This window comes from Lepisosteus oculatus, chromosome 2, assembly GCF_040954835.1.
Source record: "Lepisosteus oculatus isolate fLepOcu1 chromosome 2, fLepOcu1.hap2, whole genome shotgun sequence".
NCBI classification, from domain to species: domain Eukaryota; kingdom Metazoa; phylum Chordata; class Actinopteri; order Semionotiformes; family Lepisosteidae; genus Lepisosteus; species Lepisosteus oculatus.
Window position 1 is genome coordinate 1,244,263 of NC_090697.1, and position 23,962 is coordinate 1,268,224.

At 38.5% G+C, this 23,962-nt stretch overlaps 1 protein-coding gene across 2 annotated transcripts in view; it reads left to right on the top strand.

Moving 5' to 3' along the window:
- Positions 1-23,962, top strand: part of LOC102682150 (synaptotagmin-like protein 2) — a 156,602-nt gene that overhangs the window by 59,381 nt on the left and 73,259 nt on the right. For both annotated transcript variants that reach the window (XM_015359851.2, XM_015359859.2), the window contains exons 3-4: positions 13,562-13,707; positions 19,936-20,047. In XM_015359851.2, the coding sequence (XP_015215337.2) occupies positions 13,562-13,707; positions 19,936-20,047 (258 nt within the window). The remainder of the gene's footprint in view (positions 1-13,561; positions 13,708-19,935; positions 20,048-23,962) is intronic.

A 23,962-nucleotide genomic window follows, 5' to 3' on the forward strand; every position in this document is an offset into this window, starting at 1 on the left:
TAGTTATGATAAAGTGCTGACCAAATCCTCAAATCTTTATTTTTGTTAAATGTAGTCTCTGCAATATGGAAACTGGTTTAATTATGTCGGTTTACCCCTGTCTTCAGGGTTTATTTTTTGAGGCGGTAAAAATCGGTTCTCTCCTGCTCCAGGTGTTTCCTTCCCTCCTGCCATAGTAATGTGCCAGAGTACAGACTGCAACACTACATCTAAAATCACAATAGAGGGCGATACACAAGCTTGTTTCGTGAAAGCCCTAGGAATTTTTTATTAAATTTTTATGTGGGGGTTAAAAATAGTACAAATAGAAATTAGCTTTAAATGACAATTATGCTTCTCCCAAACCTTATTCTCATTACCCACATACCACCCAAAACAGAGCTGTATCCCATTATCACATGAAAAAGTGCTTCTTGCTCCTTTGGGGAATCAGTTCACTTAAAAATGTCTCTGAGGGGTTAAGTAAGTTGTGTAAACAGAAGTGACTGATGGCCAGGGAATTTAGAAAGCAATTATTCTGAACTCTTTTTGAAGAAACAAACCAGATCCCTGTTGATCAGCAGTGGTTTACTGTATATGAGGACTTCAGTGAAAGTGTGGATCGAGGCTCGGAGGCCCAGACTTTGTCAGCTTCTGTTCGGTTTCTATATAGAGGGTGAGAAGAATGCAGCCCCTGAAAACTGTGAGCACACATTGCAGAGTGTAGATCTGAACAGGAAAAAGCACCAGCCTGTAATCTGTGATTTGACTGGTGGTTCTGGAAATTACCTAGAGAGTTATCTTTAATAAGATCAACCAAGACTGGATTCACGCATTTGGCCACTGAGGGAAAATGAAGGGCAGCCTTGTGGAACAATAAGAAAGTTTATTAGGAAAGAAAAACATTTAGCCGACATTTTAGTTGGCTTTTCCATTAGATGCAATGTAGTACATCAATTTCCCTTCAGGATGAATAAAGTATTATCTATCTGTCTAGTAATCTGATATTTTAATGGGATTAAATTGTAATTGACATTGTTCGAAGATGAGTTGTAGAATGTGTTTCATGGTGAAATCCACATGAACACAGCAGTGTGGTTGGACAGCGTGCTGATGAACAGAAATTAATTTTGAAATGAATTCTTCACCCTCAGGAGGCTCCCCAGCCGAAACGTTGTGTTTTCTTTCTTCTCTTTTCAGGAGGAATACACCTGTTACTTGTTCCTTTGCAGCCTATACATGCTGACGCAGATACCCACCTGAACTACTGTATGTAATAAGCTATCAACTTAACATGGAGCAGTGTGTTTCCTTTGGGGGTAATGCACTGTGCCAGCACATTGAAAGAAATCAATCATACAGCCTGTGCCCATCCTGAACTGGTCCCCAGTAATGCGTTTGGCTCTCTGGTGGCATTATTTTTGGGATTCCTGATTGACGAAACATAGCCAATCTAAATAGTTATTTTGAGGTCACAAATACCATATGAAACATTTTCACAAACATAGTTTGAGCTGTTAGGAGAATCTTACACTTCCTAGTATTGGTTGTTTTGGTACCAAGAACATGCATGTGTTTTAAGAACCATCTAATAACGGGTGAAATGGTTAAAAAACAGTCTACATACTGTATGCTTATGTTTAAATTTAATCATTTCCTTGTGCAGATACAAATGTAGTATTCCCTCTTTGCATATTCCAAGTAGAAGTATTTTTTTTTTTACTTATACGTGAGAGACATACAGTATGCAGCAATGCAAAGTAACATATTTGTAGATAGAACTAGGTAGCAGAATGTGATGTAACCTAGTCCTTCGAGTCACTTCTCACTCAAATGCACATCTCTAGATGGAAAGACGCATAATGAGACTGTCAATCTCATGATTGATTCCCCTATTGATCAATGCCAGACTATAAAAAAACGGAAAGGTTCACCATTGGCACCGCTCTCAAGGTGTATAAACTCGCAGACCCTGTCTCCCAAGAAGGAATCCAAGCGCAGTTAGGCTGATGCTTTTCTCCATTCCTGTCGCTGATATAGAGGTGTGACCAACAAATGTACCAGCTTCTCCAGTGAAAGAGAACAGGCAATGCAGTGGTGGAAATGCCACAATGGTGTGAAGTCAATAAACAGAGGACTGCAAAAATGCCCACTTTAGAGAGCTCGTAAACTAGAACATCACCCTACAGTATGTTGATGTCTTGTGCTGAATACTCTAGTTTGAAAGTGGTCCCTGCAGACCTCCAACACTGCAGTTCTAATCACTCAAGTCCTAGGACTGCTTCCCAGTTTACCTGAAACAGTCAACAGGAGACAGCTGGTTGAATGGACATGTCGGAAGAATAAGCTTGCTTTCAGCAGCTTTACTGCAAGGCACGTCTGAAACCCAATGGTAAAGAGGCAAACAGCAAATAAATGAGACCTTTCCTCTCCGTTGTTGGAAACGGAAATCATGTGGTGAATGTCACCCATGGGTCAACACAGGTGCCTTAGTGAAAATGGCTATTATCATGAATGGATAACATTAATTAGCGTGTTAATAATGCAATAAAACCTCTGCATCCAGGCATCCAGTGTTGGAGGATGGGAATAGTAACACAGTCCAAGGATGCCCATACAATCAAGCAGTCAAAAATAAAAGAGAAGCAGCTTAATGGCTACAGGAAAGGCGGTGAGCTCTACACTGGCCTGCCAGAAGCACGCTAAGAGGGGATCACTCAGACATTCCCTGTACCCTCTAATCTACAGAGGCTCTGGGGTTGGTGGTGTTCCACTGACAGGGGGGTTCTCTTCCACAAGGAGCTTTTCAACCTGCCTGTACCACCACCTAGACCTCCTGCTGGCTGCAGCTCCCCTCATCCAGTTCAGCTCAGTTTGTCATCTGCACAAGTGCAATGAGATGCTGATTTGCACATATGTTCCAATATAAAGACATAAAAGGAATGACCAAAAACACAGAACAGGAACAGCAACAACAAGTTAAACAACAAACAACTTAAAAAAAAAAAAAATGGCGAAGCCCCCAGAATCCCAAGTCTCGCGCAGCAGGATGTCTTGCGCACAGGCTCACAGTGCCCTTCCGGGATCACGTGTCCAGTCCCGATCCGTCTTCAAGGCTCAGTGGCTGTTACAGTAACATTTCACTGGTGTGTTTCAACACGGCTGTTTCTTTTTGTGACTGTGGGTATTAATGACAGTTTTTTGCATCACTCGATCTTTGACACATTTGTAAACTGCATGTCAATCTAGACAAGTATTTCATGGCTTTAATGTGAGAATTTAAAATTGCGCTTGCAAACTATGCAAAAGGAGCTTAATTTGTCAGAAAGGAGTGGAAGTCCTTGTTTACATTTAAAAAAAAAAAGCCAAACATAATTAAAGGCCACATGTTTGGTGTTAATAACTGCAAGGGTTATTCTGGAGGTTCACAGTATTTCAGCAATAAAGATATCAGAAGCATTGAGGTATGTTCCAGTACTTTTGTGAGGCTCTAATGACCCTGAAAGTGTCTTGCATTAGTTGAGTTCAACCGATTTGGTTGATGTGGAGTGTATTGGTCCCTCCTAACTTTAATGGCTTATGATGTTATTTAAATGGATTTTAGGCAGTGTGTAAAATTTAATTTTGTACAATTTAAATGCTGCCAAGTATTATGAATATATAGCATGGCAAAAATGACTTAATTTACTTTCCGCATATAATATTACAGTTTTTCAGTGGATTTACATGCAAAAAATTGAGTCTCTCTTAACATGTCATGTGGATTCAGAGCAATGCATTATACAATCATGCAGATGACAAGTTGAGCAGTTTAATCCTTTTTGCTTCAGAAATTCTGTTGTAGACTTGGGAGTTTAAGATAAGGTAGTGTGAAAGATATTGTGACAGTTCTTTTTCTTGTTTTATTCCAAGGTTTTTAGTTCTGGAAGACCTGAAACGGATTCACACTGATAAGACACAAAGCTGACTCGGGTAACTTTTTTGCAGGACTCATTTTAATGACCATTTGATCTCTGGTTCTGGTTTTGGAACCAACTTCTAGTTTTGACTCATTATGATGTTAAGGAACTTGAGGCTTGTCAGTGTATATTTTGGCTTGAGGTAATAAATCTATTTCTCTTTTTTGAAAAGAGACTTGCAGTCTGCTGGCTCCTTGTATTCGTGGGTAGTCTGGCACTGTTGTTTTATAAATTAACTTTGTTTCCTATATCTGTACAGTGCCATTTTTTCATGATTTGCTTATACTTCTTAATGAATGCCATTTGTTTTCTAACCTTGTTCTTTGTGATTGGCTCTTTGCCCTTCTTCCTCCTGTAGGTCAGTTCAGTCCTTGTGTTTTTTTTCTTGTTCTTCTTTTGATGTTTTTAGCTCCTGGTCTTTCCCTGTTTCCTGTCTGCTGCTTCAGGTGTTTCATCTCTCCTTGGAGTTCCTGCCTGGTTCTAGATTTTGGTTGTGGACTGTGAATTACACTATATTCTATTAGACATCCCGGTCTGTTGGGAGGTGCAAATGGCACACTCCTTTGCTTATTGGAGCTTTCTCGGCAGCCTCTGCACTCATTTTATTGTTTGCTCATGTGATATCAGGTATTTGTATCTTAGCTAAAAATATAATATCGGGTGTGGAGAAGGCTCCACATTTGAAATGTTGTTTCCTTTCTTCTCTTTTCAGCGTGGAATAAACCTATTACTTGTTCCTTTAGCCCTTCTTTATAAAGAAGGGAAAATGCTATTATTTTGATGTGATAACAGCTCTGGTAACAATGGAATCTGCTGCTGGTGAATTGACTCAGTGCTGAGTCAAAGTGTAACTAAAATACAAGTGCTGTACGTGACCACTCCCTGCTGCAGTATCAACCTGCTTAATTAATCTAGTTCATTTCGACTCCGTGTTTGTATATGAAACAGAATAAGCATCCTAAACTTTAACTTAAATATCTCCACTTTCTTTTTGACAGTCTCAATTATTTACTCAAAACTTAATTAAATAAGGTAAACCAGATGGCTCTTTTGATCAGTGTTTCTCACCTTAACAGAACTAAGTAAACATCCTTTGAATTGAAGCTCTAGGCAGTGGAAATGTTGACTCTAGTTAGGTACTGTATTACCCATTGTGTCTAGATTCTTGGACGCCTCCATTGTCACCTGCGTCAGCCTCTTACAATGTTGTTTACTGCGTCACATATTAATAGTAGCTGTGAAAAGGTTTAGTTGATGTAATTCCAGTAATTTATTTTAATTATTTTAAAGGTTTAGATATAATTTTGTTTACCAGGAATGTCTTTATAAGTATATTTAACTGTATAAACTATAGACTATGTTCTGAGAGGTACCGAGCATGTTTTGCTGACATGCGATAAATAATAAATAGTTCTCAAAGTGCCAAGGAACTCCATTTCAAAATGCAGCTAAATGGTTATTTCTTAAGATTGCAATTTCAGGCTAAGGGGAAAACAAGCTTGTGATGGTTTTTATCCCCAAAGACTTCTGATTTATGCATCACCACTTCTCTTGCAACTTCAACCTTCCTGATGTTTAATTTCATTATACCTCTGAGCAGTACCTGTGGTACACATTCATGTTTAATTCATTTACGGAGGCCCCTACGGTACATGTCGATTAATTTGTCGTTCGATTATGAAATGCAACCTTCAAACTAAAGCAACTAAGATGCATTTGATTCTACAGTAATTGTTTCATGAGATCTTTTTAATTTTTATGACGGATCTATTTTTATGAGGCTCCATGCAAGACCATTCCAGTCCTGCAGTGGTTAATGTTCGTTTGCATATCATAGGGCATTACAGGCTCGGAATGAAAACGCTTTAATTTGATTTATATTCTTTTTAACTTGAATGTAGTATCTTTGGAGAGTCACTTAAAAAAATGGCTATAAAGTTATATTGCTGTTAAAATGTGCACATCTTCATGTCTTTTCAAAGCAAAACTCTGCTCTGTACTTCCTTATTACAACATGTATTGAATGAGTTATGTCTGGTTGGTATATTTGTAAAAATCTTTAATAAACCTGAATATTTTCCCTATGATTTGTGGTCAGTTACTCTGTTTTCCCCATGATGATTGAAATGCTTGCCAGTGAGTATTTCTTCTTTGAAGGGGCTTTGCAGAACCAACACAGTCTGTCTAGAAGACATCCCAAAGTGTACAGGGTTTGTGAAACTACCACATGATCGAAGGATTACGTTAACTGCATTTATTCTTTACATATTAAAAGGGTAAAATCAAACAAAAATAGTGTTCATGCTTGATACATTTTTTAAAATTGTATTTTTTTATAAATGTTGAGGATCTTTATTTATACCTGGAAATTCTGTTTAAGTTTGTCCCATTATTTATACCTTTTCATAAAAGTTGAAAGCTGTTCATATGCAGTATATAGTGTATGCTATATAATATCTTGGGTATTGATAATGAGCCTAAACTTCTGGCTCAAAATATTTTTGCATTATTTATGGTTAACAATGAAATGGCTGGTTCACTTCTGGCTTTAGAATGTTCTTGGGAATGTATGATTTTACTCTGCTCACAGCGCTTCGTAGCTGGTGTGAAGTAATTTCAATGTGATCATGCATGACTGCCAGGGATTCCTATCAGATCCACATAAGCATGTCTTTGAAACACTACACTGTATACTTGCTGATATGGAACCTTTAACCTACATTAATGAATCATGAGCGTGTATTCATTTCAAGGCGCGATTAGAATTTTAAAAAGTCTTGGATAAGAAAAGGGAGACTAAACTCGATCTAAGTCCACTTTTTTTACACAAAATGGTGTCGCAACCCGAGTATAAGCTGGATTTCAGAAGCGGTATTGGTCCTTTTCAGATACCTGCAAAAACCTACAGAACACGGAATTCTGACATTGTCTTAAAGACGCAGCAAATCGGTGATAAAAAAATTCAACATTTGTATTTTAAAGAGGCAGCAGTATGGACTACTGATTAGACTGAAGGTTATGGTTTCAAATCTCAGGAGGGATAGCTGCTGTACCTGTGAGCAACATACTTCGCTTGATTGCTCCAGTAATACAACAGCTCAAATGGTTATGAATTAAAAAAAGTGTAATCTGTGTTTTAAGTTAAAACCTAATGCCCTTGTGGAAGGATGCACGTTACTAATTTTAAGACATTAGAGTTTCAGGTAAAGCGTCTGTTTTATCAGATGTACGTACATCCTTAAAACTTTGAAGAAAAAGGAACACTATCCATGCTTTCAGCAGTATAAAAATATACTGTAGCATCACAAATAGAATTAATCATAAGAAACCCAGCCAGTCAGCAGCTCACTAGAGTATTGATACAGGTCATAGAGCCTCTCAATCCAAGCGTTGTCTACAGTCACCTCTGCCAGTGCAACACCCTTGGGTCATCGTAGGGGCCTCCTGGTTCGGTTTCGTCACTCTTTTGTTGGATGGGTCCTACTGTACGTTAAGGTACTGCACAATTTTCCTGTCCCTGAGTACTACTCCCATCAAGAACAACTGCCATGGTTTCGCGATTTCTCTGACAAGGTGATAATGTGGCTTTCTGTTATTCATCTCCGAAGACATACACTGTGTGTTCCCCCCAGTGTACAAAATAAACGTCAGGCAGCTTAAAAGAGATATACTGCAGGAGCCTGGTTCAGTCTAGCTGTGGTCTTTCATAGTTAGAATAAATACAGAATTCTGTGTTCCATACTGTATATAGGCTAGACTTCTGGCCGTAGAATATGTAAAAGGTATAGTGTATTTTAGGATTAGCCCGGCCCCTCTTAATGACATTTTAAGATGCCAGCAGCCCAGCATCTAGTCTTAAATGATGACCAAGGACAATTTCAGTATTATCATTAAGGAGGAGCAAAGTAGGACAAAGCAAGAACTGTGAGTAGGTGAAAAGCAAAGGAGTAGCAGCTATACAAATGTCAAAAAGCCTAAGTGATACGTACTGTATAGGAGTTGAGTTAAGCAATGTTTGCTTTTCTCCATTTCTCTCGCATGTTTTGCAGTAATACAGCCCCTTCAGGAAGGAGCAGCTTCATTTCTGGTGCCAGGTAATAAGGACCTGGGGTGTCATTGGCTCAGTGGTGAAGGTGCTGCAGGGCTCAAGACTGACCTGTGTAAATCATTTCACCGGCTGTAAGACTGCTGGTTGGATTGTGCTGCTGAATTCTTCTATCAGCCGTTGAATGTTGAGTGGTTTGTGTGCTCATGGGAGGATGGGTTGTCATATTTTCGTATTGTTTTTGTTAAAGAATCTATCTTTAAGAAAAGCTAGGAGGTGTATTGGAATTTCTGAAATCAAAGTTGGGATTGTTTTCAGAAAAGGTCCCATGCTACAGTGGGGGGAGGTCTTCTACACCAAAAAAACTTTTCAAACCTTTCTGAGAAAGTGATGGTAAAAAAGCAGGGATGATACTAATGTTGTTGCCATAACAGAGTATGTGGTGTGTTAGAATCCTGTAACTCGGCGGGGGTGGCCAGTGTTTTGCTTAACAGCCTATGTGACTGACCCTGATAACTAGGATAATAAAAAAAATGTATAAAATTAAATTAAAATTTTGAGTTACTTTGCTTTTGCATACGTAGACTTACAAAATAATTTTGTAATATATGCGTTTGTTATTGATTGTTTTCGGTAACAGAAGGCCTACACTAGTTGACCATCACTCCTGAGTCCTGCAGGAGCGATGGTCTGTCATCAGGAGCTCAAGTTGGAGGGAGAGGTACATGTAGACAAATACAGAAAGGGATAACATTTTCATGAGAAAATGTTGCAGATAAATGCTAGAAAAAAAGCCAAAAACAAATCTGTATAAATCAGTTGCTTTAACCAGTTCTAACTTTCAGCCATGTTTCTTGGTGTCTCCTTCCTGTCAGCTGCCAGTGTATAGTAGGTTGAGCCTCAGCCTTCCTGAACTGAACTCTTGCTTGATTACCTTTTCTGTCCTGGTCTTAACTGGGTTCTGGATGGCCAGAACATGAGCATTTCTAATGGCTTGATGGGTTCCTGAGCCAGGGGTGTCCATTTTAGGTAACCTATGCATAAAGTAGGTAACCTTTACTTTCAATCAAAAATAACTATCCCTGGTCTTGAAGATATCCTGGATCTCCTGGCTGTGGAGAAAAAGGCTTTTCTTTCTGTTGGTTAAGGGGGTATATTCTGTTTATGTTCCAAGTTGTCAGGGCTTGAATTCAGTCAGGAAATCTTTTAAAATTAAATTCTGATCAGGTAAAATATTTAATGTTTTCTAGTGAAACATGGACGTTGTATTATGCTGTAGTATATACATCTGTATTCTATCAGCGCAATTCAAGGATTCAGTACTGCTCTTACAATACATGTCCAGCACTGCATGGTAAATTGCTTTTCAGACCACTTTTATTCTTGAGGTAAGCATCTTTGAATAAAAGAAAACATTTTGATATTAAACCAAATCATTCTCTTGGTTTTCAAAACCATTAAATACATTTGGAAATCAATTGCAACTTCCAGATATTTAAGGACGCTGAAAAATTACACTTCAGTGAAAATATAATAAATTTAAACCATTTTCTGCTTTTAATGTTGTGAAACAATCAGCAGCTGAAATACAATTTAATTTATTCTAAAGACACAATTAAAAGCCTTGAACATAAATCATTTGGATCGTAAGTGCATTTCGGCAATTATATTGTCTCTGTAAATTATTTTTACACTTTATTTTGTGCCATAAAGAGATGGTGAATTCACCTTAAGTGTTTTGAAGGTGCAAAACATACAGTAGGATTAAATAAGGGCTGTAATACATTGAAGTTTTTTGCAAGTTGATCCTATAAAATGCGCCCAGCCTTCAATAATGAAATGATTTTGGAGTGCCCTTTCCTACAGTAAGTGATAGAAATTTCTTCTTCTTGCTGCTCCTGAGGTCTTTGCTTTTTGAAGCTTTATGCAAAGCCAGTGTTTCACTGATTAAAACACATGCTAATTATTTCTGCCTGTGCATCAAACAAGTGCACATTTAGGTTTATTACATTTGAAGTCGGCTTCTCCAATGAATATATAATAGTTTTCATTCATCCAAGTCAATAAGTGTGCAGCCATGTAAGTCAGACTGGCGTATCTCCGTAATGAGCTCTGGAGCTGGCCATGTGCTCGCTGTCATTCACTCAGAATAGAAGGCTCAGGAGAGGAGAGAAAGCTTTTGAAGCTGCCCACTCGTTTTCTAAACTAAGTTGATGACAGCTGTCATATCATTCACATGAGCTCTTCGTGACCAGTGTTGAATTTCTGATTGCTGGTCTTGAAGAAATAAAATACAAAGACTCTAGTTATCTAAAATGTGCTATCTGCCTCATCAGGAGTCTTATTAGGAACAAGTAAAGGTTTATTCCATGCTGAAAAGAGAAGAAAAGAACCACGTTTCAGCTGTGGAGTCTTCTTCGGGTGTCTTATTAGTATCATATCACTCCACTTTAAACAAGGTGTCTTATTTTATATTGACATTTCGTCTTAAACTCTTTTTCATCTTTGCTAACCAGAGCCTTTGCCCAGTTGCCTTAGACAATACTAGAAAACGTGAATGTGGAGATTTCCTAAAGTGAGAAAATGACTTTGACCAGAAATATAACCCTGGGCTCACTTTTTATACTGTGATAATAGTAGCACCATATTTTACTTTTTTTTTTTCAGAAAATACGTCAGTAACCCCTAAAACACTTTTGGCATGTTGCTGATAAGGGGAAATTGAGTTGTATTCAAGTTTAATCCCAACTTTTTTCCTTGAAAGTGATGTGGAACATAAAATGCACATACTGTATTGCTTTGATAACCTTTGGGACAGGCTTTTCAAGTGTTGTGGGACTTGAAATCAAGTGGTTATTAATAATCTATTTAAGTAATGATCACGGTTGATATATTTTTCGATAGAAGTCAATGAAATCTATAAGAAGCAAACTTAGTAACTTAGGGAAATATAGTAAATTCAGCCACCCCAAAATCCTCAACATTAAATAATCCAATTACATTTTCTACACATTATATTTGATCCCTCACAGGCAATATCATATGAAGCTAGTTCTTAGTCCTTTGTGCTAATGGATACATTTCTTACCTATTTTGGGAATTTTCTAGAGGTGGTTAAGTTTTGGTACCTAGCTCCATCTCAGTTGTCCGTGAGTGCCCAGGATGATGACTCCAATTTTGGCCTGCTAGTGCAGCAAAAGCAGACATGGTCTGGCCGCAGTTCAGGATGCTAGTGTTGCATTGTGTGCCACCACACATTGCCTCTCCTGGGATCACTGGACCCTGATCTTCCCAAGAAATTCTGAATTATTGATAGATATCTGGAATAGTCTACTGTTCTGGTCTGTGTGTTTCTGATTTGGTCAAAGCTGGCTATGATAGACCTACTGTAGTTCAAACTGGACTGAAATTTAATAATAATTGCTTACATTTATATAGCGCTTTTCTGGACATATTTCTCTTCCAATTTTCACATCTCTAAGAAAGCTACAAGATGTGCTTCCACTGACACTTGCTTAGCGCTGAGGAGTGATAGACTTGGATGTGGAACTTTAAAATGTTTAAAAGCCTGTGCTGTCTCCCAAGAGATAAGGTGGCTGGCTTCACTCACAGAGCAGGTAGTCTTTTAGCAAAAAACAGTGCAGTTTCCAAAATAAACCAATGCAATTGCTACAGTATGCCATGTGAAGGTAAAGACTGGGAATCTGTGAACCCAGCGAAGGTGACGACACGGTGCACAGAGGAAGGCTGCATGTTCCTCTGCACTGGAGGCCGTTTCGTGGCAAAGGCTGTCGCACAGACGACGTGGTCTGCGTCTGAACGGGCCAGGTGCCAGCAGGCATGGCTGCACAGAGAGATTCAGAAGCATCTGAGCTATGATGGAAAGTGCAGAAACGCCAAAAATATCTGAAGGAGCGATGATCAAGGAGAAGAGTCCTGAAGAGAACATCGGGCAAAAACAGGACTTCAAATGGCTAAGTAATGGAGAGCTTATATCTAAATTCCTTGAGTACCAGCACCATTAAAACAAAAACCATGCAACCTTGTATCATTGCAAGTACTGTATGTATTTGGAATTACTACGTTTGTGAATGTTACATTACACAGAAACAGGTAAGAGGCAAGAGACAGCTCTATACAGTACATCAGAAAAGCATCACTCTAACCTAGAGCAATCAAGTGTTTCACAATCTATAGGGAATTGATTTTAATCTTTTTCTACTTCATGCACCATTGCATTTCAGAAAACATTGAATTCATAAATATGAGCCCTTTTGGTCATTAAATAAAAGAAGGGCTTCCATTTCAACAAGGGCATTATGTAAGTAATGGGCACTACAGTAATTATTGGGTTCACAAACTGCACAATAGCTTTGTAGTAAAACCTTGCGTCTTATTTCCGTTTCAGTGTAGCACATGAATGTATGAAGGACAGATGTAAAGTAAAAAAATCAAATGCTGAATGTGCCTACATGTAGAATAAATACTTGTTTTATTCTAGGAGACAGGTCAAGCTGAAGTAAACAAAACAAGGTTCAGGTGTGGAAAACTACATTTGGGTCGTTAAACACCTGGGGACATTCCAAAATAACTCGGAATTTCGTTCTGTGACCGTCACAAAATTTTCCTGAAGATTTTTGATCTCTCCTCAAGTCTAGTCTCGCAAAATGTCTTCTTCTGAGCTGTGACCTTGCAAATATCAACCTAAACTGGAATCATTCACACTGACAAGTAACGTCACCCTGGGCTCATCTGAAAAGGTCCCATCATGAGTAGCAACACCTGACTGGCTTATTCAAAGTTTATCTGTGAGAAAAATACCAACATCCACAATCTCAAGCAACCTTGTCAGGGAGTCAGTTCCTAACATTTTAGCTATATGACCCATAGAAGATAGTCTTATAATTCTTGTTAAAGATTCTTGACTCCTGATCATTACAACCCCCTTGAACTTTCAATTTATGATATTTTTACTAAGTCCAGACTAACCTACTGTAAATGGCCTAATAGTCCAAAATAAGAGATTTTGTTAGATAGCTGTTGCTAAGATCTATATGCACTGTGTAAAATCAATTTGTATGCTGAGATGTGAACTTGCATTTTTCATGTGTTTACATATTGCCTAAGACTGCTTGGGTGAGGTTATAGTCCTAAGTGAAATTGTATCGTGTGGATTAGATCTAAGGCAGATCTACACAACATGTCCCATCCAATCTGCTGCATTGCAGTTCTCTGGTAGAATCAGCTTAGTTGCTGTTACTATAGTATATTGATTTTTCTGATGATCGGTTAAATGCTTACAGACTTGGTTGTAGCAACATTTTATAACTGAGAGGACTGGAAAGGCCCTCTTATTAGATCAGTTCTCGAAACTAAAGCTAGAAAAGAGAGACTTTTTTTTTTTACAAAGACCAAAAACTGCATCTGGTTGTACTATTTAAATTATGTGAAGGCCGAAAAGGCAGCAGATAATGCTGGCTTACCTTAAGTGCTAAAGGTCTTACTCATTCTTTGATCTTCTCAGCTAAATGTCAAGAAGCCTCATTGGGCTCATATCCTTCTTGCTCTTGTGTGGCAGGCAGTTAAGGTCGTCCATCTTTGACCCAAGACAGCTGAAGATCATGACAGGGGAATGGTTTGATGAGATGAAGTCTAGACGCTATGGCAAACACTATGATGTGGTCCACATGGTCAGATCTTTATTCAAGAGGAAGAAAAATCCAGGTAAGTTTGTACAATTGACTATAAAGTCAGTTATATTTTTATTGTTTTATTTGTGTCAATCAGTGAGAGGAATGTCTGTGATCCACAAAAGCTTAAAAGGTTAAGATTAAAAGATAAAAGCATTTTCTTGTTCTTTTCTTGCTTTTGCAATTGAAAGGTTTTGTGCTTTAAATATTGCTCAGGAAAGCAAGCAGCAATTTTAAACTGGTGATAACTGGTAATTTATTAATGTGTATCTATTGAGAGATGTAGTTTGACAACATGAAGCTCATTTTAAAGGGCTGCTCTTCACATGCTGTCGTTAAGATTTAAATTCACTATGTGTTTGACAGCAGTGTTTTTTTAAATACCATTTTAAATGTATTGGTCTGTTATGAAAGGTCAGAGGACCTTTGAATTGTACTAGATATGATCACCCTGTTTAGTAGGTAAATATTGACTCTAGGCATTGGAAGTTTAAATTCAACAGCTAAGGGCATTCCAATTAGCCAAAATGCTAGATGCTTCTTAAATGTCAGCACAGCTTTGAAATACCAAAAGAACAAGCAAGATTTATGGCAGCAAAAAAACATCAAAATAATTTGATGCAATAACAATTTCCATTCCATTTCCTTAAAATAAAATTGAATATGATAGTTATGCATTGCTAATATTAGAGCTATATTATCATTGTCACAATGAGCCTCGACTCGCAACGCAAAGAGACCTTAGTTGTCAGCAGGACTGTAAATCCTTTTGTAATCATCTCCACAGATACAGATATGTTCATCCAAGTAGCAAATAATCAATAGCCAGTTCATAATGTACTATGGTATATAGTGTTTATGGTTAAAGAACATAATTACCAGTGACTTGAAAAAGTATTTGCCCCTGTCTGAAAGTTATCAGATCTACAACCAAAAATATTAAATAAAAGGGACCCTGACAGAACCAACAACACACAATTTAGATACTTCATTTATTTATTAGTCATACAACACCCAATGCCATGTGAAAAAGTAAACTCAATAAATGGTCACACCTCTGTTAGCAGCAATAACTGCAGCCAGATATTTCCTGTAGTTATTGATCAGTCTCTCTTAGTGCTGTTTAGACATTTTGGCCCACAGTTCCATACAAAACTGCTTCAACTCAATGAAATTTGTGGGTTTTCGAGCACGAACTGCTCATTCTAGGTCCAGGCATGAAATTTGGGTCAGGATTTTGTGCCATTCCAAACCTCTACATTTCTAGTTCTTCAGCCATTGCGATGTAGACTTGCTTGTGTGTTTCGGACCCAGCTGTGCTTCAGCTTCAGCTCACGGAAGAATGGCCTGATATTGTCCTGCAGAATTCTCTGATCCAGAGCACAGTTAAGATAATAAGTCTTGTGTAAGAAATTTGTCTTTTCGCATACCCCAGCTTGCTCTCCATGAGACACACAGGCACACAGCCAATTCGTGGCCCCTTTAAGTTGTCCAGGTCTTGATGCAGCAAAGCATGCCCAGACCATGAGACTTCCTCCTCATAATGTTCCTACTGTGGAATGCAGTGTTTCACTTTTGACTCCATGTCCACAGACCACTGTTCCAGATCTCTTGAGGATCACCCAGGTGCCTTTTGGCAAACTTGAGATGAGCACTCATGTTCTTTATAGGGACTGTGGTTCAGCCACACAGCCTTAGAAATGGCTTTGTTACCCTTACCATAGAGATGGACATCAGAAACTTTTTTCGGAAGTTTGATCATGGCAAGATGTGACTCTAGAACCTGTATGCTGACAGCTTCACTCCGATGAAGGGCCAAAGTCAGTCAGATTTATGTTAGGCAGGGCTGGCCTAAATCAGGCCTGATTCTTAACCAGAGTATTCAAACATAACCGCAGTCACTGGTTTTGTGCTTTTGTTCTCTATCGTGGTAGAAACTGTTTTTTAAAAAGGCATAGTATAGTCCTGATTGTCCATTTTCCAAGCAGGAACATTTCTACCCTGCACTGGAGAAAATAGGGATCGCTTCTCAATGACAGCCTTTGCTTTTTCAGGTTATGCAGCCATATCATGTGGGATTGAAATATGTGCATATTTCAATTGTTCATTATCCTTCCAGAACACCCTTCACTTCTAAAGGATAATCATTGATACCTATTCTGAAAAATCAGTGTATTACTGTATGAAATGATTTCCTCCCACTGTGAAGTTATAGAAATTCACTTTCTATGTTCTCCTTCTCTACAGTTTCCCTGTTACTCAGCCAACCAGCTTATGGATTTTCCTGCATCTGAATGATGTCTAGAGCAATGACCAAACTATCCAAGTTCAAGTTTGTCTGTTAGGTAGATAGATACTTTATTGATCCCGTGAGGGAAATTGCAGATCTGGTGTTACTATTAACACCAGTACTAGTTTGATAGCAGAATCTGAGTAACAGTGCCAATAAAATATATGTAACATTACATTTCCCTTTAAGATGCATAATAAAATATTGCATGCACCATTTTTAAGTCTAGATTTCCCTTTTTACCAGGTGTCCTCATTAATCTGACCACTGGCCATGTGGTTCATGTTTGCTAATTGAGTTGACTTTAAAAAGGTGCAGGTTTTAATGGTGCATAGTTTTACTCATAATTGCACTAGTTACTGATGGGAGTAAGTTAAAGCAGATGTGATGATTTTGGAACCGATGCAGTAGTTATATTGTTGTAGCCTACGTAATTGCTCAAGAGAGACAAAATGCTACAATAAATATTGGCAGTGCTTCAGAAAACTGGCATCCAGTGAAACTAGTTGCTATATCAAATAGAAAACAAGTCATTTCACTTTATCCCTGTAGGAGTAGTTCCCAGACAACCATACAGAAAGTAGATACTTTGAACATCAAGGCTGCAGGAGTTATGTATGTTTGCCGTGTTTGCCAAGCGAATTACTACCTTCTGCATTTCCTGAGTTCATTATTTTATTTCTGTGGTTGTTTTAAAATGATGCCCCTAAAGATTTTAATCCTGAAGGTACTTAACATTGCAATACAGCCAGTAGTTACAAAATATATCATTTGGACACCTTATTGCTATCAAAGTACTATTTTGGCAAAAAAGTAGTTTTGTTTTGTGTTTGTAGTCATGCTGCTTCCTGTTTTAGTCCCTTGTGGGAGAACCAACAAGCTCTGTGTCAAAAAATATTAAATTCATGAAAAATGTTATCTTTATAATATAATTAAACTGATATTTCACTTTCTAGCCCCCTGACAGAAGGAGAATCCATCTTGATATTTATCACGAACAGTACTTGTTTTGTGCAAGAAGAAAGAAATATTAGGTATCAAGCTGTGGGGATATTGTTTTTCCATAATCCAGAGTTTATAACAAGGGGGTGTATTAATGTACTGGGCTATAGCACTACACTGTCTGGACCTTATAGCTGAGCCTGTATACACACAGTAAATGTGCTGGTGTTCCTTGCAACAGCTAGCAACAGTTTTTGAATACAGATAGGAAAGAAATCTGAAGCATGAACTTGCATGGTTGTCTTCTTTGATTAACTTTTGAATGCTCTATCTATATGATGGCATGGAAGCAAGCACTTTCGTATAGAAATGCAAAGTTCTGTCCAACATAAATCTTTCTTGCTAGTATGTGCATTATTAACCTAGCAATACGATTTAAAATCTTATTAACGGGTACCTTATCTCGTAGACCCCATAGTAATGAACCAATGATATGTTTGTCATGTTTAATGTACATTAAACTCATTTATAGCTGTTATAGGAATAAGTAGCTATACATTCCGTGCTACAGAAGTATCAAGAGAAACACTGCTGGGCTGTTGACCTTTTTTGGGGAGAGAGAAGCGGCACAGGGATGTAAAGCAAGTGAGAACAAAAGACAGAGCATAAAAGGTGAGAAAGTGTTCAAGTGAATGAAGTGAGAAAAGCTTAGTGTGTACATGAATGTGGAGCTTGAGGGATGGAAGAAGGTGCGATCCAAGTTCAAGGATGATCTTGGGAATAAGAGTTGGGGAAACCCTGTGACAGGATGCAGGAGGTTTTGTTATCATGGCAGTGAGGGATGAGATGGCGACTTATTGGCTTGGAGAGCTCTTTGATGTCTGCTCTGATGTATTCCCTGAAACATTCAGCCAGTCTTCACCAATAAAAATAGCAGGGCACGCGATAGGTGAGGTTGCTGGGTACGCATGATGCTCTCTGGATGATGCTGAACTGGCTACAGGGGTCACGTTTATGAGTGCCGAATACAGGTGGTACAGGCTGGTGCGGATGGCGAAGCTTGGGTAGTCAGCCGTGCAAGATGGCTGATGGGACTGAAAAATGGTTCCGGTTGGTTGAGTGGTCGTCCTATAAAATCGGCCATTGAAAGGGTTTTGGAGTTGAAGGGCAGCACAAGTGGAATGCAGATCTGAATGCAGGAATTTCTCATGACGTTGGATGGTGTTCTGTGGGCTGTTGGTGACACTTTTTTTAGTAGATCAAGTGGGGAGCTGCGTCAGCATGCGCAGGCTGCAAAGGAACAAGTCAGGGTTTATTCCATGCTAAAAAGAGAAGAAAAGAAACAACGTTTTGGCTGTGGAGCCGTCTTCAGGTGTGACACCTACTTGAACTTCTTTAGCCTGCTTCTGCTGTGACCCAGCACTGCTGTGTGTCTAGATGTCATTCCTTCTCCTCCACCCTGGGCTACTTGAACCCCCTCTCTCATTGAACCGCCATGCTGTCTCGTCACAGCGATCTGTTCCAAGACCAGGCTTTCTCACCACCTCCTATTCTGCTACAGATGTTGTCGAGGCCCGAAGAAGGCTCCACAGCTGAAACGTTGCATTTCTTTTCTTCTCTTTTCAGCAGGGAATGAACCTTTACTTGTTCCTTTCCTCCCCACTTTGAGCTCATAATACTTTTTAAATCTCCCCACTTTGACCTCATGTTATTGCAAATGGGCTGTGTGATGTCATGTAATATCTCAGCATATTGCCACAGGTCTAATTTAAAGCCTTAATTGTACTACAGTAGAAAAGTATTAAACTGAAGCTGGGTAACAAAATAATTGTTTCTAAGCATTCAGAATATGTTTTTAAAATTTCTGTATTTTTAATTTCTTCAAATTGGGGCTTTTTAATTTTATTAACATGGGAAATTTTAAGGTTTACATATGACCGGGGAAATATCTAATTTCTGGGTTCCGGCACAGTATAAGATTTAATCCTGCAAAGGAAAAAGAAAGATGATAAGGTGCATTTTACTGTGACTGAAGAATGTTAACTCTCGTATTTCCACCAGGGTTATTCTTGAGTTATCTATTGATATCTATTGATTGTCAGCTGTCAGAGAGTTTTCACAGAGGAACTTGCCACGAGTTTGCAGAGTTTCTTTTTCCTTGATCTCTTCCACTCTCAACAGTACTGGTCTCACACACTCCCTGTTTGATACATCACTGTTTGAGACATGAAGCTGAGCTGCGGTCTGTCAATATGAACAGCGTTTACTGCCTAAAAGTTTGATTTCTGTGCTTGTCTTGTTAGATTTCCTTTCCAGGAGCCACAATGTTTACTGTACAAACCTATAGTGATACTGTATCACTGCTTTTATTTCTGTAGGCTTTGAGGTGGTGTGGCACTCTCCGATGAGGTACCTGAAACCTGGGATTATTGGAACATGTCAGGGTATTATTGTGTGAGATATTGTAGCATTTTGGTTTTGAACTAACGCCAATCTATGGATGCAGCGATCTGGAATGCGCGAGGTGTCAGTTGGTATACCATGGTAGGCACCGCGGTATTACGGACAACAGCACAGCTGCTTTTATGATGCAGAAATAATTGTGATGCAGAACTCGGCTTCCCTGTGAAACTACCAGGTGTTGTGGTGAATCCTTAAAGTACTGCAGTTGCATGTGGTTGTTGGTACAGTGTTAACTGTTTATTAACCCATTAGTGCTTTCCTGCTCTAATCATACTGTATGCATAGTGACGATTTCCTTCAATATAATGACTGTTATACTTAGTGACTTTATCTGCTGTGTGTGGGGCTGCTGGTACTCTACATGGTGAGTGGATGGCTGCAGTCAAGGGTGTCCTATACTTCAGCGACAGATGCAGTGCCTCTCCCTTTACATGTGAAGCACTTTGGGGAAATGTGCTGTACCCATATACTGTAGGTGCAAGGAATTATAACGGCTATAACTAAGACAATATTATCTTTAATTTTAGGATTTTGTCTAATCATTCTAGTGCTTTCTTGTAACTTCAGCCTCCGAAGGTGATGCGAATGAACCTGAGGAGAGAGAGAGCAGACGGGATCAGCCCTTCAAGACACAGCAAGAGAGCTGGTCTCTGCTGTGGAAGAAAAAGACACCAGCAAGGTGAGCACAACATTTCCTGTCTTCACTCTGCTGCGAGATCAGCTGAGAACTAAACAAGTACATCACTTCATCAGTTTTCTGTAGTCGGATGGTAAATAAACTGACTACAATAGCTAAATGCTTTGAAATTGTTGTCCTAAAGAAAGCAGAAAGTTCATTTTAACAATCATATTGCTAAAAGGAAAGGCAAGCGCTTTATGAAACTGCACTGAAATAAAGTAATAAAGTTCTTATTCGAGATTTGAAATGGTCAGTGCTTAACTATAAACGATGTTTTTTTATGTCTCTTTTGAACAAAAAAAGGTAGATCTCAAGATAGTTGCTTCCGTCTTGTCAACACGTTTTTCTTATAGCCATTCAAATATACTGTAGCTTTATGTTGTTCTTCAAGTATTGAGAACAGTTCAGGCCTGAATTATGTGGGTTTTATTGCCTTTCATTTAGTTTTATAACTTTTGTAATTACATTCATCTGTTGGATTATTTTTTTTCCTGTGAATCACAGGATTCATTAACCTTTAAGAAAATCTAGTTATTGTGATACAGTTGAATTCTCTATTAAGGAACAATAGCTCAAGAACGTTGTGTTCAGTGGACAGAAAATAAACATTGCTTTTCTTTCACTTTTGAAATGAATGTCAAATGGCTCAGTAATAGTTGCTTAGCATGCCTGACTGAGCACCATTTTTGTTCAGTCCTTTTGACATTGACCACTTTGACATTGTATATTGTACAGTATATACATCATGTATTTTCAACTTATTTTACTTAAGGTGGTAGACTTGTTTAAAATTTGTAGGGTTTTATAATTACAAATTATTATTTTTAATTTGCTAAAAGGAAACTCTTACGAATCTGACAGCCCTTTTGTTTTCATTGAGTGATCCAATTTGAAATGCACCAGTGTTTGAAAAACACTGTCGGCACCAGAAATCCTTTCTGCACATTTCAAGTCAGTTAACAGAAATACTAGATGGCTATAAGCTGGTCAGGTTCAGTAGTTATTCAGTAGTGGACTACTTTGAATAGTATAGCTTTAAGAGCGACATGGTTACTGCCCATGTTAAATAAAATAATGGCCTTTACTGGTGGCTCTGTGGCTAAGGATCTGCACCTGTGGCTGGCAGGTTGCCAGTTCGTATCCCGTGGCCGGCAGAGGAATCCTACTCCACTGGGCCCCTGAGCAAGGCCCTTATCCCCAACTGCTCCAGGGGCCCCGTATAAATGGCTGACCGTGCGCTCTGACCCCCAGCTTCTCTCCCTGTCTGTGTGTCTCATGGAGAGCAAGTTGGGATATGCGAAAGGACAAATTCCCAATGCAAGAAATTGTATGTGGACAATAAAGTGATCTTATAACACTTTACATTCCCAAAATGCTTCACACATAGGTGGAGAACCGCTTTATCCATCCTGTGGTTCACATTACTTCAGCCACTGAAATAAGAGACCTTTTAGTAGGCAGGACTCAAGGCTTAACCCCCTGTTCTACTAAGCAGTGCTGCGGGGTGGTTAACAAACAGGCAGTTGGGACCTTAGCTTCCTCCTCCTCCTCAGTGTCCATGGCCCTGCTGTTGTACTGGAGTATTGGTTTGGCCTACTGGTCCGCCGACACCACTCCACCCGCTGAGCACACAAACCGGGCTTTCTTAAAAGGTTCCACTACTATCCTGGATCAGCCCGGCTTGTTTTCTAAGATTTCTCAGGAGGAAACTGGAAACTGGAAGCTGGTAGATCCTTTTGTATAATTTATTTTTACCTCTATGTTTTTAGATGTATTTAATTACCAATGAATTGACTGTAACCTAGTGTGAAATTTAGTGACAGTATGAGTAAGGTACAGCATTATTTCACCCTTATCCGTGTTAATTCTTATTGACAGGATTATAATAAACAGGGTTTTAATATATCTAAACCAGAACAATTATGTATGAAGTTCTAGGTAAATGTAAGAATTATACTTTGTTTAGAAACTCATAACTGTAAGGATGCATTAAATAAATGACATTCTGTACAAATGCTGTTGCGACTCCATGGTGTTCATGGTCTTTACCATGGTGTTTAAATCTGGCGCGAGGATGCTGTGCTTAGACATGGCCTGTAAGTTGGTGCTTGAAGTGCTGGCAGAGAGATTGCTGGAATGTGCAGTTCCGTATTTCTTTGTGTGCGTGTGGGGTGGTGATATTTCGATTTTCACGTGTGGAGAACTGTAAAAGGATGAGGATTATTAGGTTTGAGTTCATGTTTCCTGTATATAGGAAATAAGTGTCAGACTTTGACACGGGGCCGCAAAGCTAGGAGGGACCATACATTAATTTAAACATCACAGTTACAAGTAAATGAAGATTCTCTCAAGAGTGGGAAAAATGTGGTAAAAAATCCTACTCTACTTAATCACTGGATTAAATCAGGACTGTGTTGTAAATCGTATTTCTCAGAGAATGGCACATTTTGTAGCACTCAAAAGATTTTTTACTTCACAGTGCATGGCTATTTTTCAGCTCTTAGTCTGTATCTTTCTGGAATTGGAAATGGAAGTATTTGCATTTCTTTTATAAGTAGTGTACATAGCATTTTTTGTTTGGTACAGACGTGAAGCCTTGGTTAGTCATTCATATTGCAGTAATTTCAGATGTTTGAATTTTTATCTTAATTTATGAGCATCAGAGTTCACGCATGTCCATGTGAATTTGTCATTTGGTTATACATTCTGATTCTTTAGTTGTTGAATCATCTAAAACATTACCCAACTGTGCATTTCATCTTTATTGGATATTAGTGTATAGTAAACTTAAACAGGAAATCATTAAATAATTGTACATGATTCCAAGAACAAATAAAGCTTTGGGACAAAATACAAATTTAACATTGTATTTGGCTGTTGTTATTTTTCCAATATTGACTAAATTTTTGTCAAATGTTTAATTATTTCACTCTGGAGAACAAAAGAGAATAACCCCTAACCCGTTCTAGTGCTGTTTCACAGCACAGGATTTGAGAGAGGCTTCCAAGTTTAGCAAAAATATGAGTACCATGAGTTTTTAAAATCCATCAGGAAAATAGCAATATTTTAAAATGTTCAGAGTCGGGGAATTGAATGAGCAGAGAGGATTACAGGGAAAAGAGTAAGAAGAAAATGCAGGGTCTCATTTCTCCCAGGTGTGTTGGTAGAGATCCTGAAAAACACTTGTTCTACCAAATAGAAAAAGCCGAGCTGAAATAACCAACTCTGAAATAGTACTGAGCAGCCAGGGTACAAGAAATAAGACAAAAGGGTTGTAATAAGCCAGAAACCTGAGGAGAAACAAGTGGATTGAAACTGTGATAGGTTGCGAAGCCAGATATTGCCAATGCATCTGCTCTGTATGGACATACTGTAAAGCCATAAGACTTTAATGGCTAAAATGATCTTGGTCATTTTATTAGCTGTTATGGATTCTAAAAGGTTGGGTTTGTTTTTGATTTGCTGAAAAATATAAACACTTACACAGGGAATTATCAATATTATTAACAGGAAGATTGATATTTTTTAATCAAGATGATGCCACACCCCCTACATGCTATACAAAGAAAAGCTAAAGTCTTGATACAAGATCTGTATGTGTTGTCATCTGTGAGTCTTGCTCAAGTGTATGAGCTCTGATGTTATTCAGTCGATGCACCTGGATGGGAAATGAAGTCAATGCTCTTGACTTAAATTGTATCTTCACTGTTATCCCTGAAGTGTTCAAGTAGTATCAAAAGCGAAACCTAAACTAAGTTTATTAGATGATGTCTGGATAGGAGATGTTATTGTTTTCTGAGCAGTACGTACAAGCTAAACCTATTAAATTTGTATCAGATTTCCAGTTTGCAAATACACTTACAAAAAACACTTGCATGATACATTCTCCATTTCATTTAAAACATTGTTTTCTTC